The 19,082-nt window shown below is 43.5% G+C and overlaps 1 protein-coding gene across 1 annotated transcript; it reads right to left on the bottom strand.

The window, feature by feature from the left end:
• Positions 1-30: 30 nt before the first annotated feature.
• slc7a10b (solute carrier family 7 member 10b) lies at positions 31-18,726 on the bottom strand. The gene is made up of 11 exons (XM_084936602.1): positions 18,483-18,726; positions 14,167-14,371; positions 13,138-13,289; positions 8,543-8,668; positions 8,303-8,456; positions 6,416-6,539; positions 5,681-5,784; positions 5,494-5,590; positions 4,549-4,698; positions 4,268-4,445; positions 31-4,189 (listed from the first exon to the last, which is right to left on the bottom strand). Exons 1-11 carry the CDS (start codon positions 18,622-18,624, stop codon positions 4,059-4,061), a joined length of 1,563 nt encoding a protein of 520 aa, XP_084792728.1. The 5' UTR covers positions 18,625-18,726; the 3' UTR covers positions 31-4,058.
• Positions 18,727-19,082: the final 356 nt, after the last annotated feature.

Here is a 19,082-nt window from a genome sequence, read left to right as displayed (position 1 = left end):
GCTCAGAAAGACAGACACCATCAGTCCAGGTCTGCCTCATTCTGCATTTATTTATAGTTATTTTCTCAAAGTGCAGTAACACACATCCAAGTTAACATTCAGTGTGATGATCCCACTGTAAACACCGAATGTTTTACAAGAAATTTACAACATGAAAATGTGTGTATCAATACGAGCGGAGACACCAGCTATAATTTCCAAAGTGAATACAGCTGGATTTTAGATTTTTTTTTATTGTTGTCTGAACAGAATTAGGCCCCTCTACTGATATACTTCATTCCCTCTTTTTAAGTCCACCCTCAAAACTCACCTGTTTAAAATTGCTTATGTTTAAACCTCTGCATGCTTTTAACTTTTATCTGTTACTCTTATTATTGTGTATATTGTGTATTTGTTGTACAGTGTCCTTGGGTGCTCTGAAAGGCGCTATTTTTAAATAAAATGTATTATTATTATTATTATTATTATTATTATTATTATATAGCCAATCTGAAGTTGGGTTTATGGTAAAACCGCCCTCAGCATCCTCTCTCTGTGACCGCAACAAACATGCTCCTGATGACTTCCTGATTTAATCATTAGTTTCAAGTCTCATTCAATAAAAAAATGATCTTAATTTTGTAATTTCGAGTCCCTCTGTGACTTGTATTGATCTGTTGTGGCTCTTCATCATAACGGAGCGATACGGCGTCTGCATCACTGCAGAGGCTGCGTCAGTCTCTTGCTCTCCTCTTACTCAAGAACAGCACACAAGATACTGCAGTTTCTCATCAGCACAGAGCCCAGCCCTGCGTCTGGATAACAACCATGGCCTCAGACTTGGAGGCGTGAATTCTCATCCCTGCTGCTTTACACTGCAAATTGCCATAACCTGAGGGATTAAAAATCATTTGGGATAACTATGACTCATTAAGTGCACAGTGTACTGGATTATACTAAATGGTGTAACAAAAAACACATGAATAAAAGGGCGCACATAGAAATGTTAAGGCTTCCTCTTACTGTTATTGTCCAACAGCACAGCTGCTTGAGAGCAAACACAGAAAAACACACAGTCATAAAAAGAAAGTACACTCTCTTTTAATTTTAGGGTAGACATCATAAAAACTCAGCTGGTCCTTAGAAGGTTTTAAAATTAGGTCAGCTTCAGATGAACATTATTACACATCACACTGTGTCAGTATTTACTGAACAAATGAGGCCAAAACACAGAAGCAGTGTGTGAAAAAGTCCATCCTCACTGCTTCCATAGGAATTAAAAGGTGAGTTAATCAGATGCACCTGAGTAGATGATCCTCAGCCAGTGTAAGCACCTCTATAAAAGCTGAAATTGTGGCAGTTTGCTGGTTTGGAGGTGAAAACCCCCCCATCAAGATCTCCATCTCTGACTCTACAGGCTTCAGTAGAGTCAGGGACAGCATCGCAGCGTGGCTCAGGTTTATGAAGCTGAAATTGAACAAACCTCGAGACAATGTCCTTTGGACAGACGAGACCTGAGTGGAGATATCTCTCCATAATTTACAAAACTAAACACCCCATAGCAGCTGTCAGCATGGTGGTGGAGGGATGATGATCTGATTAGACCACAAACTCCTCTGTATACCAAAGTATTCTAGAGTCAGTGTGAGGCCAGGTGTCCCACAGCTGAAGCTTGGACCAAACTGGGTCATCAGCAGGACGATGATCCAAGCACAGCAGCAGAACGGCTGAAGAAGAAAAGCATCGAGGTGCTGCAATGGTCCAAAGTCCAGTCCTCAAAGAGCTTAATGCTGCAAACCTCAATGAGGCAAAGAAACCAAAACTCCTCCACAGTGATGTGAGAGACTGATAAGTCACACAGGAAATCATCACTGCAACTTATTACTGCTAAAGGAGCTTCTCGAAGCTGCTGAATGCATGGGGCCCGTTTCTGCATGCTGCCTCATGCTGCTGACACAGTGCAATATGTTTAGAACCTGCTAAAGACCAGATGATTTTTTATGTCCTAATCCAGAAAACCTTAGAACTGAAAGAGGGTCTTGTTCACAGTTTCTTAGAATAACATGTTGCATAATCAGAAACTGCACAGAGCAGGAAATTGAAGAAAGACGGTTTTGTACTGTTAGCAAAGGTGAGAAGCTTGGCTAACAGTACAGCTCCAACCTGACCAGCAGACGTGACTGCAAGAAGGGCCAATTCTGTCTCAGTAACATCCTGCATTAGCAACACTTTACATGCACAACATAAAGTGCCACAGCGTGTTAGACTGCTGTGGATTACACAAATCCTATGTCTGAATGCACTCACGGTCACAGCATCATGTAATCCATCCATGAGAGCAGCAGGTAACGTGAGCACAACTAGTTTGTTAGCAACATTTTTTAAGCTTGAGTTTGCCCTCGGTCTTTTGGATGTGCCAGTGCTTTGCTGGTTTATTTACAGCAGGTTTCTTTTTATAGTGACACAGAAACAGTCAACAGGACACCAAAGTAATTCTCAGACAATCTATGCAACAAACAAAGCAAAAAGGCACTCACAAATATATTAAAATCTCTAACAGTGAATCAGTTAATACACCACATTTTATACACATTTCACCAAATAAAGAGCTTTTCACACCAAGTCTGAAATTTTCACTAAACACCTACTCTGACGTCTTGCACACAGTCTGTAATGTCATCCTTTCCTAATGTTACTTTTCTATTTATTTAAAAAGTAAAATCTGTAACTCATTCTGATTAACACGTAACAGTTTGGGGGCTGATGTTTGTCTTACACACACAAGCTCCCTGGTTCAAGACCAGGAGGAGGAGCTACAAACCTACAGGATTATACCAATCCCAAACCTGGATTAATGGGGGGGCTGCAGCTTCACCAAATGGAAATATGCAGCTCCATCTGCTGTGGTGACTCCTTGGGACAACGAGAAGGTGTTATAATTAATGTTGCAGCTCCATATTTACATTCAAGGACTCTTCTAGAGTAAAATAATCCTTTATTTTGTGCTCGGCCTTGGTGAAGCCCCACATTTCGTTCACTGTCTGAAACAAGACAGTAACTTTTTTCTGATTGGCTGCACATTAGGAATATCTGTGCTTGCTGACATCATACAGAGCCATGTGTGTGCCATTCCCAAATTTCCCATATTTCATATGAACGTCCAGCACAGCAGATGTATGACTACAAATAAGGAAAAGCAGAATCAGTCCACTTTATTAGAGCAGCAAGGAAAAAAAATCTCTCCCAGGACTCAAACTGTGAGCAGCGAAATGATTAATGCCACTGCCAACGCCTCCTGCCTCCAAATGTGGATCATTTTCCCCATTTAAACATGTAAAATCTTCATTTTTAATGCATGGGAACTAATCAGCAGATACTAGATTGGTCTGAAGAAAAATTTTGCTCAGGCAAATGAAAATGAATGGGGCAAATATCCAAGAAGACAGACAAAAAAACTAAATTTATCACAACAGCTATCTTTGACTTCAGCCTAGGTTCTAAATCTAGCCAAATCTAAAGCGTCTAGCCTGCTGTTCCAGTATCACTTCTTTATTGGTGTAGCTTAAAAGAGCCCCGTGACACACTGGTGGCATGGATGGATCTGAAAATGAGAAAGGAGTTGGCTGTTTTTAGTGACTTTAACAAACAATGTGCAAGTTTTTTTTGCAGTTTTCCAACTGTAGGAAAAACTTGGTGTGACTTGGTGTGAAAAGACCTGAAGGCACAATAAAATACCAGCAACATTCAGAGAGAGTCACTGTTCTGTCTTGTTACCAAAGGAGGAACAGATGGTTCCAAAGTGGAAATAAAAAGTCCGTTCACGGCGTGAAACTGTTGGCATTAGGATGGTGTACTTGAAGACTTAGTAGAAAAGTAGATGGAGAGAAAAAATTGTACGCAGCCCACACAGAACAGCGGGCATCCCACTCAACTTTAGAAAAACAAAAATCAGAGTCTCAAAGGTTCAAAAATCAGACAGAGCTCCCATGACTGGAACAGGTGTCTGGACTTGTTTGATGATCAGTAAAAACAGGATAAAAAAAACCCCCAGAAGATCTTTTTGTTTCCAGATAAGAGTTTTAAGAATTGACAGACACGCTTCCCCTGCCTGATGAGCGGTCAGTCCACTCTGGAGGACTGGCGAGCTCGATGGGGTCGAGCTGAGGAAAGACCACAAAACACAACCTCTGGCCCACATGTGTCGCCCTCTCTGCAGAAAGATAAAATCACAAGTTGTATTAAAACAAGTCAAATTAAACCCTACAAAGTAATTTCTTTAGAAACTCACCAATGAAGTTATAGATACACTTTGGTTTCTCTTTCCAATGCACACCCAGGAAGTAGACAGGTACACCCGTAAGCATGATGACTAGTCCAACACCGCAAACCACTGGCTCAGAGTAAAGACTGAATCCCAGCAGCACTGCCCAGAACATCAAGTAGCACACAGGAACCAGCAGGTTCACCTGTAGAAGGCAGCAAGTACATGGTGGGAAGTCAGTGAAACCTGACGAGTTGCAGATATGAACAGTTAACAGGTAACAGATGGTAGAAGCCTGCTGGGTTCACCTTGATGGGTCGGTACAAGTTGGGTTTCTTCCAGCGGTAGTACAGCAGGCCTGCGATGGTAACACCGTATGACAGGTAGTTGATGAAGGAGACGTAGTTGATCAGATTGTGTGTCTCTCCAATGCAGAGTATGACGATGGTGGCTGTGCACTGTAACACAAGGTTAGACGTGACTGCGTGAACATGAATGAAGAAGAGTTTTTGAAAGTTTTTCCCGCATGCAGACTTTGGTTGGACGGGCCACTTTGGTAAATTAACACCCAGCAAAGTCAATCTGGTGACCAACTTTAACATTTTAAGTCTATATTTACTGTATGTCCGCTTAAACCAGGATGTGGCTTTATTCTGAGAGTTATAAGAAAAACAAGAAATCAGAAAAATAATAAGAAAAATTTGATAGTTTTCTTTTTGTTTACCTTTGTTTAGCTATTGTAACAGGTTCTCTTGCCATCTATGGACACTTGTTTTAGAAACCATGCCAAGTTTTTTCACAACACTGTGCCTCCCCAATTCAGCTCCTTTTGTCCCGGACAAACCCCCAAACTGGTTAAAGAAGGGAGTCCACACAAGCAGTTTGTTTAAATTAAAAAAAAAAGGTTTTAAAAGCCTTTGGTACCAAAATTGGTCACTCTCCTGCAGACTGACACATCTGTTTGTGGAAATCTATTTAACTGTAGCTGTAGGTTCTGGAGGAAAAGAAAATGATTATTTTTTTAAATATGCAAACACTTTTTGATTTTGTTTGATTTTTTAAAAGCTACAAATCTGATACGCTGATAGCGCTGGGTTCAGGGTTAGAGGTAATGGGACTTAAAGCTCACAGAGTTAGGGAGAAATTTTATAAAAATACTTAAAAACAGCACTGTGCAGTTAAAACAATTAAAATACTGTTTATGTGTAGAAAGCATAGAAACGGAGACTTCTGTAATATCAATGTGTACATACGCAGACGAGCAGGGCGGGGATGGGCGTACATTTCTTATAGTGGATCATGGCCAGCAGGCTGGGGAGGTGACCTTCTCTAGCTCCCGAGAAGCACAACCTGTTGATAGGAAAACCAGCCCGAACTTAGCAGCTGCTTCAGAGCTGGGTCATTATTCAAAACCACAGAAAAACAGGAAGTCCGGCTCACCTGGAAGACGTGAACAGGTAGCCGTTGATTCCTCCAAAGGTAGACAGAGCCACAGAGATCGGCATGATGACGGAGAACATTCCTAGCAGCTTCTCACCAAACGTCTGGAGAGCAGAACAACAGAAAGATTGACCAACACGCTCAGACCACAGCGGTGTTCTTTTAATCTGTTCCCGCAGACTCTGATTGGCTGAGCTAAGCTGAAATAGATTACCTCACTTTTAAGCACACTGGAACAAAGGGACAGGTACCCATGAGTCTGATTTAGTCAGAATCAACCAAACTTTCTTCCTAAATGTTAATGTATTTTATAGCAGCGGTTTATTTTGTTGTATTTATCCGCAACACCTTAAAGGCCGGTCCATGAAAATATTGTCGGGCATAAACCGGTCCGTGGCGCAAAAAAGGTTGGGGACCGCTGTTTTATAGGGTATTTAGTACTGTGGTGGTCTCTCCAACACTGGGGGATATAACTCAGCTGCATAACCAGCACAACATGTCAGAGGAAAAATGTGTAAATTTAGCTGTGGGAGGGCCTACCCCTTTAATAAACTTTACCTGGTTCATCAGGCTACGTCTCCAAATGCAGGCTTTGTCTGTCTTTGTGTTACACATGACTGCTCCCTTTCTACCTTTCCCCTCGAAACACAATTTAAAAAGCAGTTTGGTTGCATGAACACGTCATTTTCAGCAGAGAGAGTTGGACATCGAGACCACGATTTCCATGTTACTCACTACAGCCACAGCATTGGATGACAGCAGCTCCTCGGGCGACATGGAGGAGAAGTAGGCGATGTTGGTGAGCGTGTACACAAAGGTCACCAATGGGATGGAGATGTAGATGGCACGAGGTAGATTCCTGACCGAGGCCACGCACCATGCACAAACGACACAGTCCAAACCAAAACATTTACAACCACATGTGAAGTTGAGGGATGAACTTTTCAAGCAGGAAGGTCTGGTGGTCAGCTCACTGAAACGAGTGAGCTGACCACCAGACAGCAGACTCCTATCAAAGTGGAAATATTCTGCTTATTTCCTGTCATATATGGCACGTCCCTGTGGTGCATGTTCGGAATACTTTAATTATCCCCAAGGAAATTATGTGGTTGCTCCAAGACATTAACAGTAACAGACTTAACTAATTAAATAATACAATACTTTACAAAGTTTACAGATTTAAGAAAAAGCACTAATATATTTTAACTCTAACCTGTGAAACTTTTACTGTAGAGCATGAAATTAAAGTTTTAGATCAATGTCTGCACAGGAAGTCCCTGTGAGACAGAATCTCAGGCTTCACAGTTTTTTTTTACTCCTAGCTCTGTATGATGTCACGGAGAGGGGATGTCCCTAATTTGATCATCTCAGGCAAAGAGCCCCACCCACTTCTCTTCCAATTTTCCATCAACCGATCAGAAGAAAGTTGATTTAAAAGGGGAGGAGCTAAACGTCTCGTTTCAGACAGAGGATGAGCTGAGGGTCTGCAACACAGCCCAGCATGAGATAGAGGAGGATTATTTTGAACTGTCACTCATGCAAAGCTCCTCTAGCAGAGTCCAAGAATGAAAACGTGGAAATGAGCAGAAAGGATCCACTTTAAAGGAAGTTGCATATATTTATATTTTACTCACATATTTGGTAACACTTTATAATAACCATCAGTGATAAATGGCAACCTGACAGTTAACTAAACTGTAGTACTGTTCCAAGCAGTGGCAAAATCATAAAATAATAAAAAGTTAAATGATTATTTTACATGAAAACTGCTGCGGCCTCACAGGCCTTCAGCATCGGTCCTGTGTGTAATACATTACGTTTTTGAGTAACTCCAACAGTGAAGAACCGAGGGGCAGACAAAAGGAAACAGAAGTCCCTCTGACTCATCAATGTACACCAGCTGTATGGTTTCCGATCCATTTACCTATTACTGAACATAAAAGTTAATTAACTAGAAATTTTCCATTTATTAACCCTGTGAGGTCTCATCAGCAATGACCTTAAGCCTCATTCTTTCCTACTAGATGTCATTTTTCTGTTGTTCTTGTGTGTCTTAGCAAACAGAAAGCAATAAATAAAGAAATAAAGAAAAGCGTGAACCTGTAAGCCTCACAGCTGGTTTTTATAAAGTGTTACCACGTCTTATTTAACACGGTCGTGGTGAATAAAAACGGAGAAATAATGAGGATCATGGAGCATCACTCTGCTGAAAAAAGAAAGTTGTAGCAGCCAAAAACAAACATTAAAGGAAGTGTTAGACATCATTTGGTTTGTTTGAGTCAAACGATGATTGACGGAGGATTACAAAAGTGCAAGATTAGTTTTCAGATTATATTTTGGTCTCAGCAGTTGTCGATTAATCTGCAGAACAAAAAAAAATTTTGCAGCACATTAACAATCTCATTTGCTAAGTAGGACCTTTTGATGAGTTGGTGGTGATCTGGTTACTGTAAGCAGGCTAGTTTCTCACTTTCCAGTCTCCTTGATTTTCCTTGATGTCTGACGTTTTCTTTAAAGTTTAATTTGGATGAAGTTCTCGTGTTTGGGCACTTACATATCTTCAGAACGTTCCCAATAATTTGTGAAAGCAAAACCACGGTGATGAGAAGTGTGAATATTCACCGTCTGGGTTCGACCACCTCCTCTGTCACATAGTTGAGGAAGTTCCAGCCGCTGAAGGCGAAGGACGCCTGCAGGAAGGCGAGCGCGATCTGCCCAACCGACGGCGTCCTCTCCAGAGAGAAGGCCACCTGAGGCGTCAGCGCCTCGTAGTTTCCTGGTGGTTACATGAGACATCAGAGCTTTTAGCTTTACTTCAGGAAGTGGAAAAGCGTCAGATCTGTTGAGGGCTGGCAGATTTACCATTGAAGATCTGGACCAGACCAACTACAATGATGAGGCCCAACGCCATCAGCTTCCCCACCGTGAAGACGTCCTGGATCCTGGTGGCCATGCGGACGCTGGAGCAGTTCACCCAGGTCAGCAGCACTGAGCCGAGCACAGAACCTCGTTAACGACACACTCGGGAAGACAGAAAGTGCTCAGAAGATCTCTACAGTTTAAAGGTCAAACTTGGCACCATTAAAGATCAAAAACTATCAGCTGATTCTGAGGGGGGGGTGGGGTGGGGGGGCGTTTTATTACTGCAGAAAGCTCTCCTCAGGAAATGAATGCTTAGGATTTGTTATTTTCTTTCTGCACAGCAAAATAACCTCCACACATTAATGAGACTTTTAAATGAACCACCAATAAGCAGTAACGTGTCTCCAAGCTCAATCCTTCTGGGCTCAGGTGCTCCTGCTAACAGCTGCATGCTGGAGGTCACCGCTCTGTGGAGCCACGTCTGGGCTGAGAGCTAAAGAATAATGAAGGAAAAAAGTTGAAAAGTTGAAAATTTAAGACCTCCTTCACATTTCCCAAAGCCCTATGGTGGGCCCTCGGGGCTTATGTTTGACAGCCCTGATCTGGGGGAAGGACAACTCTGATTTCTTTGAGAGTCAAGCAAAAGGCTATGGAAGTCAATCCAGACAGAAACATCTGGAGTGGAACCTCTAAGCTGCTAGCGATGGCCTTTCCTCAAGGCAAGGAGGAAAGGCCTCCTGGAGTAAGACCTGTCTGGGTAAGAGGACAACACAGGTTTGGATCACCAGTCCCCGTCTGACTGGGACTGAGCTGGACATCACTGGAGACTGACCAAAGGTTGCTGGTCTGGACTGAGATCAACACGTAAAGCCGGTGGAGTGCTCCTTTAATAAGATCAGCAGCAGTATCTGGTCTCCATCCCGCGGTCCCAGTGCGGGTGCTCTCACCGGCAGTGGGCGGCAGCAGCCGGTTACCCTGGGAGGCAGGAATGTGGGAAAAGGCCGAGTGAGAGAGGGCGTGATTGTTTCACCTCGTCTATCACTGTCAGCGGCTTTCCCCTGCTCGCTCTCATGGTGGCCTCGCTCTCCGGCACAAAGGCAGGCTGTCAGCCACACAAAACAAACCACTTCCGTTGCGAAGGGCGAACAAAACCGTCTGGGTGCCCCTCGGCCACCCTCCGAGGAGGCCGGATCGAGCTCACGTTTCAGGATCCCGTTCCAAGAACGAGTGTGAAGGAGGGCGTCAGGAGTCCAGCTGTCTCACTTCAGATTCCAGCTCAGACGTTATTTACTCATTGATCAGGCATTTGCAGCCGGTTACAAGACATCAACCAATTAGGCAGCCCGAGGGGTCGTGACCTCTGCTCGGGCTCTTCTGTCGTCCTCACTGACTGTCCTTAAACGTCTAATGACACTCGCTATCTTTGAATCAATTTTTGATAAAAACAGCTGAATTTTTCAAGTCACACCCTGTTTTTAAGATTTTTTCTCAGATCTAAGAGTTTTTATTTTACCCCACTGGATTAGTGAACTTACAGAGTTTTTATAGCCAGCCTTTCCAGTCACTCCATAGTGTAGTAGCTTACACATTTACCTAACAAGCCAAGGTCATCAGTCCAAACCCAGGAGGAGACAGTTCCCTCACGGACAACTTCACAGTGAAAGGAATGGGACCAAAGAGTTAGCTTATCTCCTCTAACAGCTTAATTCAGTGCTGACAAGCAGTAACTGTTTGAGACATTCAGACAGTCTTTGTAAAGTTCCAGGTAACATGGAAATGACCCTGTACTGACAGTTTACAGCTGCACTCAAACAAATACGATCTATGGCATGAATCCACCTCCAAAGATGGATTGAGATAGATTCCTGTTTTTATGTGCTGGAGTACAAATGTATATAAAAACTGGCAAGTGTTAAAAGAGCTGCAGTTCCTCTGATGTCCAAAGTTCAAACTACAGCAGAAAAACAAATGTTTGCAGCCTGATACAAACACAGTTTTGCTCTCTATACACAGACTTCGCTCAGCTAACTGGAGTGTCTGTGCTGTTGTCACTTCTACCTCCATAAAACACACACGGTGACCAAAATTTCAACACTGAGGTTTCATGACTGGACCTCCCAAAACCAATCACGTGTGACTTTAAGTGCACTTTTATACACAGTTTATATATACATGAAACTGCCATGATTTGAACTGTGTAACAGAAATGCTGGACAGCCGTGAGAGGGCAGAAAATCTGCAGAGCCGAAGAGCAGAGGAAGCAGCCGGGTCACTTTTCTCGCCGTCTTTCTTCTCATTCTTTACACAGAGCTCACTTCATGTGTGAACAACTGAGTTTAACAGCATGAAAGCCTTCAACGAGGGTTTGTTCAAAAGTGTGTGCCATTATGCTCATTTCTACCATTCACTGCACTTTGTCGCTCTCTATGAAGGCAGACTTTTGACTCTGCTTTGGAGTGTAGCCTTTCAGAGCAGCTATAAACACTCAGCTTTGTGCAAACTGTTTGCTTTCAAGCAGAATGTGAAACAAACATCCCTCTGCTGCTGCTTCTTCAGTTCATTCACACCCTGAGCACCAAACCGCTCCACAGAAACTGTAAACTGACACACACATGACGCTGAATAATGGACACACTGACAGACAAAACATGGATAATCTTTGATTCGGAGGGTTTAAATGATTTTAGCTCATCTCATCTCCTGGTCCTGCTCTTCTTCCTCCTCCAGGATTCCAATGCATTTGTTATTAGAAGCATTTTAACACACTTTACTCTCCTCCGACATTCAAGTAATGCTGCATCACTGCTCTCTGGAGCACAGAGGGAAGATGAGCACACAACGAGCAGCACGGCAGACTCGCAAGCCGCAATCTGCAGCTCCATGAGTTATTCTCCACGCTGCATCACACCGAACATGTGATTTTTTTTTTTTATTAAAGGCTTTTTTTACACAGAATTTCTGCCTTATTCATTCTTCCCGTTGACCACTCCAGACAAAATCCCCCAAATCTGGAAACACATTCAAGCTCTGTTAAAAAGAGCAACCAGTATGTTTCTGATCAGCACAACTGTTTCTAAAGATGAATGCTGAGCAGCAGTATCATGGGACACAGCTGAGGTCAGAGGTTTCCATCCACTCGTCACAGGCTTGAACCTCACAGTCATTTTGGGCCTTTAATGATTTCTTTGAACGGTTCTTCTTCCAGGATGGACTGTTTTAAAAAACAGGATCTGGGTGCTCAAGTCTGAATTCATTTTGATGTTTACGTACACATGCTGAAAGCTTGTGATAAATGATGTTGGAGGTTCTATAATGTCTTTAAACTTGGCCGAGGCCTGTTAGCTTCTCATTAGTGATCATGGTTAATTACAACTGACAGATTCTCTCTGCAGCATAAAAAGGATTTGTTTGACAGCATTCACTGGATTGACCAATACTGGGAACAACGGGAAAGTCCAGCCATCTCAGTGAAGATCTGAAAAGCAGAACTGCAGATTTACACAAGTTGGGAAAGTCTCTCTGAGCCGTTTCTGAGCAAGGATCCAAGATCACACAAGTACAAGTTACTCAGATCTGTCACCCCTGAGGTCTGGGAGAGACCCAGACTGTCCCCCTCAGATGACAGGAAACTGGTTAGGATGTTCAGGAACAACCCGGGCCATTATTATGTTATGTTCAGGAACATAGGCTGCCATTGGACTGGAATCTGCTGGAACACCAGTGTCACTTCCACAGTGAAGCCAGTCTCACATCTCCATGGACCAAGAAAGAAGCTCCTGCTCCAAAATCAACGAGCTCAACTGAAATTTGCAGCTGCCCACGTGGACGAGCCAAACGGCGTCTGGAGAAAAGTTTGATGGCCAGACGAGACAAAGGTGGAGCTGATTGGAGGAGCAAAGGTGAGGCTTTCAACCCTGAAAACACTGCAGCTGTGACGCATTAGACAAAGTGGATGGAATAAAGAAGGAGGACTACCTCCACAATCTTCAGCTTCTCCAACCAACAGCTAGACGGGTGAAACTTGGACACAGTCTTGGGTTCCAATAGGACAATGATCCCAAACACTGCATTTGGATAAACCAAGTTAGCATTAAGCTTATGGAATGGGCCTCCCAAAGCCTCGACCTCAACGCTGCTGAAAATTTGTGGTATAAGCTTAACAGTTGAGTCTGTGACAGGAAACCAAACAATATACATGAACTCTACTGACTTTTCCAAGAAGAGCGGTCACCAGAATTATACCAGAAGCCTGTTGATGGATACCAAAAGGATCTTGGTTGAGGTACAACAAATATTAATGGAGGTGTATGTATATTCTGATACGCCACGAAAATCTGCCATTTGAATCAAACAGTCTAAAGGCACCTTTTAGAAAAAGTTTCTGGGACAACGAATTTGGTTGGAAATGTGTTTCATCACTACAGCGTCCGAGGTGTTGCCTGTTATATACATCCCGATTCGTACTGCATCTCCTGTGGGCCTGAAGGATCGACCTTATAAGTTTTCCACAGAAGACAAAATAATGAAGCAATTCTTCTGACTTGATGAACTGGCCTCACACTGATCAAAGTGTGTTTGATAAAGTTATCACTCACGGAGACAGGTGGCAGACAGCATCCGTGTCGCCATGTACGGTGGAACGCAGTTTGGGAAGACCGGCTGCAGTACGTAGCTGGAGAAAGTAAGTGCGATGACGGCCAGCGTGGTCGGATACATGATGAGGACGGCGCTCCACAACAGGAGGAATCTGGAAGAGAGAAGGAGCTTCAGTGACAAACACAGATTCAGAAACTCTCCATCACTGAGGAGGACACCAAAACACGAAGCAAAGCCCTCGCCGTGGATTTCACTGGTGAATATAAAAAAGACCACGTCCAGTGTGAGTGCAGCTAAAGAACCTCTAGACTTCTGGAGTCTTCATGGCACTCGTAAGACAGTCCAGAATAAGCGGGCTCTGTGGCCCAAACGGTTTCCTTTTGTTCGTCATGTCTTTGACAGAAGGACTGAAACGGGTTTCTATTGCAGTGAAATATCTTTCTGTATCATGAACCACTTTAGGGCATCCTCCAGTTTGATTTGAGGTGTGAAGCGAGCAGCAGCACCAGCGTCCTGATGGCATCACCTTCATCCACCACAACGAGACGCTTCTGCTACACACATTCGAGTTAATGAGTCTGCGTCCTTCCAACGAAGTGTCGTAACTAGAAAAATTTACACGAACAACAACTCAGAAAGTTTTTGGTACACAACCTGCCTGTATGACGGCAGAACATGTAAATGTTCGGTTGATGGTAAGAACCTGCTGGTTAGCTGTGCTAATTCATGTCTTCCATATCTGTCTCCATGTGTAGTATGAAGCTACACCCTTTACCTGTCCATGTAGACTGACCTACATTGGTCAAGAAAGTTATTTACTGGCATTAACCCTGATAAAAAGTCATATTTATTTATTGTACAGTACTGTGGCAAAGAGTTTGCTCCTTTTCTCTTTTATGTTATTTCCACATTTGAACTTAAAAGCACTTATAGCAGTCTCAGGTTAGTCTCAGGCCCCTGACATTTAGATTTTCATCATCCTAATCCTAATTCAGTGAAGAGTACTGGACACACAAAGGATCACTCACCCCGTCAGACCTCCAAATATCTCTGTGACGTAGGAGTAGTCGCCTCCAGATTTGGGAATGGTGACGCCCAGTTCAGCATAGCAGAGGGAGCCCAACGCAGCGATGCAGCCTCCCAGCACCCAGACCACTAAAGCCACTCCCACTGAGCCCGAGTGCTCCAGGACACCCTTAGGAGAGATGAAGATCCCGGAGCCGATGATGTTCCCTATCAGACACATTTAACAAGAGTCGAGCTCTTTAATATCTTGTATGTTGAATAACCCAGGTCATATGAGGTATGTGTCACTTTGGGGTGCTTTGTTGGTGAGCTGTTATGGTTGCCATGGTTTCCATTAGTTTTTTAATCATTCCTTGAGTTTTCTTACTTCTCATGCCTTTTTTCTTGTCCTGTCTATGTCATGTTTCATGTTAGTCTCCTGGTTACTTCCTGGTTTACTTTGTTAGTTTTTTCCTTGTGTGTCTTTTATGGTTTTATTTCCTGGTTTTGTTAGGCCTGTGATAGATGGGTGACCTGTCCGGTGTGTGAGCCCTCCCACCTTGCCCTGGGACACCTGAATTTGATAACCAGAAGATGGATGGATAATGTCTCATATTGTCAAACGCCTCGACTCCTCTCTCTTCATCTGTGTTTTTGTTTTGTTGTTGTTGTTGTTGTTTTGGGCGGGGGACACATTGTACATTCATTTGTATTCATGTATTCTGGTGACACAGACATGAGGATCAGGGGTTAGTGTGCCTGTCTGCAAGTCAGGTAAAAGGCACTGATTGATTTTGCAGGGGACGCCCAAAGCATCAACTCTAAGGAAGGATGAAGAGCCTCAAGCTTTATGAGATACATTCAGGAGAATTTGGCTTTTGCTTGCTATCAGTCCAGAAATCTGTCAAATACTAAAAAAGAGTAAATGAGACCCAGAAAACAATGCAAAGAATGAAGCTGGAGGTAGAGACCCCACAGGGTCCTGATTGTTCTCTTATTGGTCACATAGCACCATCCTTCTTGCACGTGCTTTTCACATGTGACTTCTTTGTCAGAGAACATCCTGAACATTTCTACTGCTCCAAAGTCCAAACTGGTCCCCTCTGAGTTTATATAGAGGACATAAAGACACAAAGAGCTCCATAACAGAGTGAGTTAGAGAAGGACATAAAGGCCATAACTCAGGATGGGAACAATTCCTCCTGCCCAGAGCCTCAGTATGCAGCGTGGAGTACCAGTAGATCCGACACATTCAGTCTACAGCACTACCAGTAGCGTGGCAGAAGGCAGCCAAGTGGCACACACAGCCATTACATAACCAGACATAAATTATCCACTCCAGTCTGCAGAGGTGGGAAGTGACCGACTCACCTTCTGCAGCAGCTCATTCCTGCAGCTTCCTCTCTGAAACATGTCAGCGTTGAAGGAATTAAAAGGTCAAGAAAAAAGATTTGAGTTTGTTTTAATCTACAGAAACATGACTTCAGATGCAGAGCTTCCTGCAGCGTGCAGAGCAGCCAGTTTGTTCCCTCCGTCTCTCTGTGAATGGAAAGGTGTTTCAGCATTCTGCACACAAAACCTTCCTCTTGTTCTGGAGGGAAAAAACGTAAAGCCAAGTGTGGATGAGGTCCAGTTAGCCAAGACCTGCACCAACATCCACGGAGGCAGCAGGTTAGCAGCCTGGGGTTCAATGCCTTGGCAACACTTTGGAGCACTCCATTTACTCGATAATAAAACCACTGTAGGTCGGCCGCAACAGCTGGAATCCTCATTACACACCGGAAAACTGAACTGATCACTTGTGGTGAAAAAGAAATGAAAGACAGCTGCTTTAAACCACAGAAATGTTTCGTTGTGTGCAGAGTGTCAGCCTATCACAGCAGCTTGTTTAAGCCTATAAAACACATTTTAGTTACTCGTTGTGTTTTTACCCTGAGGTGAAACCATGTGAGCTTCTTGGATAATAACATGGATGAGCTCGGTGAACTGATGAGTGTAGTTTGATGTGTTTCATGGAGACATGGCTGCACTCACACCTCACAGACACAGTGTGGGTACCAGGAATAACAGCATGAACCCGGACACGTGACCATGAAGGAACATTGAGGAGACTGTTGTTGTGATTTGGCGTTGTATATAAAAATATAAAATAAAAATCGATTTGAACGTTACTGCTGCTCGGATGTTAAACTTCCGGCTAATGCATCCATATTGTTTGATGAGGGAATTTCCCCCCATCACTGCTTAGATTCCTCCATCAGCTGATGCAGAGACCATCCACACGACTGTGGTGAACAGCTAGACATACTTCTGAATACTTCCTCTAACATCTGTTTCTGCTGCCACAAGGACAGATGAGGAAAATCTTTCCCTGCATCATAAAGATCCTTATTACAGTTTTTTCTTGGTGACTTCTTAAAGATTTATTTCATTTCTATTAAATTCTGCTCCTTCTTTTGTGGAGTTTTTACCTTATTGAGCTATTTTATTTTTACTTAAGCTATACTGTTAGAAGGCATTTTGTGCCTGCTAGTAGACCACAAGGTTAAAATAACCCATCATGATAACTTAGAGTAACTCTTGTAAGATACCTACTCGTTACCTACTAGGGAAAACCTGCTACTCCATGCTGCTAAGCCGTGGGCCTACTTTCTGTCCCTCACAAGAGAAAGGTCATTTATCCCTATACATCCTAAATGACGTTAATGGGAGTGTAAAATATGGCACAGGTATGTATGGTTGGGTTTATGCACAAAAACAAAATCAGTCAGTCTGTTGGTTTGAAAACGGAAAAAAACAACAAAATCCTGTGTTAAAGTCCAAAGTTCTGCCGACATATACATCAACCACAGCCTCCTCCCTGCATTGATTCACTTCACTGTTTTGCTCCTCTGTGCTATCTAAAGCCACCACGGCGGTCCTTTTGAACCTGGCTCCAGCAGTGAGTCAGTCCCCACAGACTCTCGTGTAAAAACTTCACATTTTACAGCACATTTACAGTGATTTTATGTTATTTTACATTTGACATGTAAAATCACAATCTTTTTATGTAAATTTAATGATATTCTAAAATATCATTAAAAGCACACAGTAAAATACTTTTATATTACAATTTTTTTTTATTTTTACAGTGCAGAAATAAATATGTTTGCAGCCAAGAGACTCTCCAGAGAGTCCTGGGTCTGCTCTGGAACTCATTTCAGAAGCACCTCACCAGGAGGCCTCCAGGTCTGATTATTGAGGGGGCCATAACCCTCCTAACCCCCTGGAAATTACGCCCCTGGAACCACCGCAACTGGTTTCTTTCAGCGTGGGCAGTTCCTCGCTCTTCGTCCCTAAAGGAGAGCCCAGAAACCCTGGAGAGGAGGCTCATTTCCATTGCTCGTATCTGTGATGTCATTCTCACAGTCCCCACTCAGAGTTTGTGAGTGTAGACGTAGGTAAGAATGCAGATCGGCACCTTTGCTTTCAGACTAAGCTCTCTCATCATCACAGCTCACCGTCAATGATCTTGAGGCCACCATAGTGCGCAGCATCCACTTCTTGGCTGTGTCCAACATTCTGTGGATAAAACTTTTGTACAGAAACTTCAGGCTGTAAACAAGTTTATTTCTCTGCGTGTAAAGCTGGACAGTTTAACATGAGAGTATCTGCCTCAAGTGGACATTAGAGGAACTGCACTTTTTGGCACTTCAGCACCAGGCTCAGTCCCTGAAGGATTCTGTCTCCCAGTGCTGAAGGAAACCTACAGTATGAGGCTCAGTACAATATAAAAGTTCCTCCTTGTGTCTGTGTGCCAAGCAGAAAAACACAGTTCATATATTTTTTTTAAAAAGTACTCATTTAGCTTAGATAAACTCTTTTTTGCGCACCACAAGCAGTTTGGATTTTGATTGGCTCACTGCAAACATGCCCAGCATCAAACGGAGGAACAATAAGAGCCCGTTTGAAGCTGACAGTAGTTTTAAGTCAGACTTGAGCTCCTGCAGGCCTCCCCCCTCCATCCACCCTGGATGATGCTCCTCTTTAAAGCTCCCAGCTTCTCCTTCTGCTCCAGCAGACAATGATCTTCTGCTTCACCACAGCCTGCTCCTGGACTTCATGTATTTCAGCCACGTAAGCACTACAACTCAGTTTGATGTGAACCCACAACAAATATGGACTCCCTCATTTTTCTACCCCCCACAAGCTGTGAGTTTCCTGTGCAGCTTTCAGCTTATTAATCAGCCACAGAGGAGCTGGTCCGTTTCAGCACAGCTCTGATAAAGAACGAGTTTTATGTAAAGTTCTGCAGCACTAAATCAAAAGAAGAAGGAATCTCCTTGTTTTTCAGCCTCACCTATGATGATGGTGCAGGCGCTCAGCAGCCCGATCTCCTTCTTCAGAGTCACTCTGTCGGGGATCTTCTTCTTCTTCTTCCTGCCGTGCGTCCCGGTGCCGTGCGGCCGGGAGCAGATGCTGCCGCTGTTCTGTCCATCCATGTCCGCCTACCCGGGTCCGGTCCGATCCTCCCAGTCCCAGTACTCCCAGTGCTCCTGTCCTCTCCTCACTCCGCATTCATGCAGACTGAATGGGCTGCGCTTGCGCAACAACCTGCCGCTGTCCAGGGTAGAATGTTAAATACCCAGGACTCACCAAGAGGCGTTCAAGGACACCGAGAGGAAAACGGCCCGAGCACTCTCACCTTCTCACCTTCTCCCGGTCCTGCCGAAAGGGATTAGTGCAAGACATTTAAGGACCAGAGTCTGCTTTTAGTCTAAGTGACGGAAAGAAACTCCCAAATTCTGTAAGGATTTAAAGACATCATTTCATATTTTCAAAAGTATTGTCATTAGCTCATTTGAAAATATATAGAAGAAAGGTAATATAAATATAAAGTTAAAAATATTAATGTAGTCGAGTGTGCCAAATTTCAAAGAGTCCAGTGTAACACACACCC

This window comes from Perissodus microlepis, chromosome 7 (assembly GCF_051167445.1).
Source record: "Perissodus microlepis isolate ML-2025 ecotype Zambia chromosome 7, ASM5116744v1, whole genome shotgun sequence".
Lineage (NCBI taxonomy): Eukaryota > Metazoa > Chordata > Actinopteri > Cichliformes > Cichlidae > Perissodus > Perissodus microlepis.
This window is presented reverse-complemented; position numbering and strand designations above follow the sequence as displayed.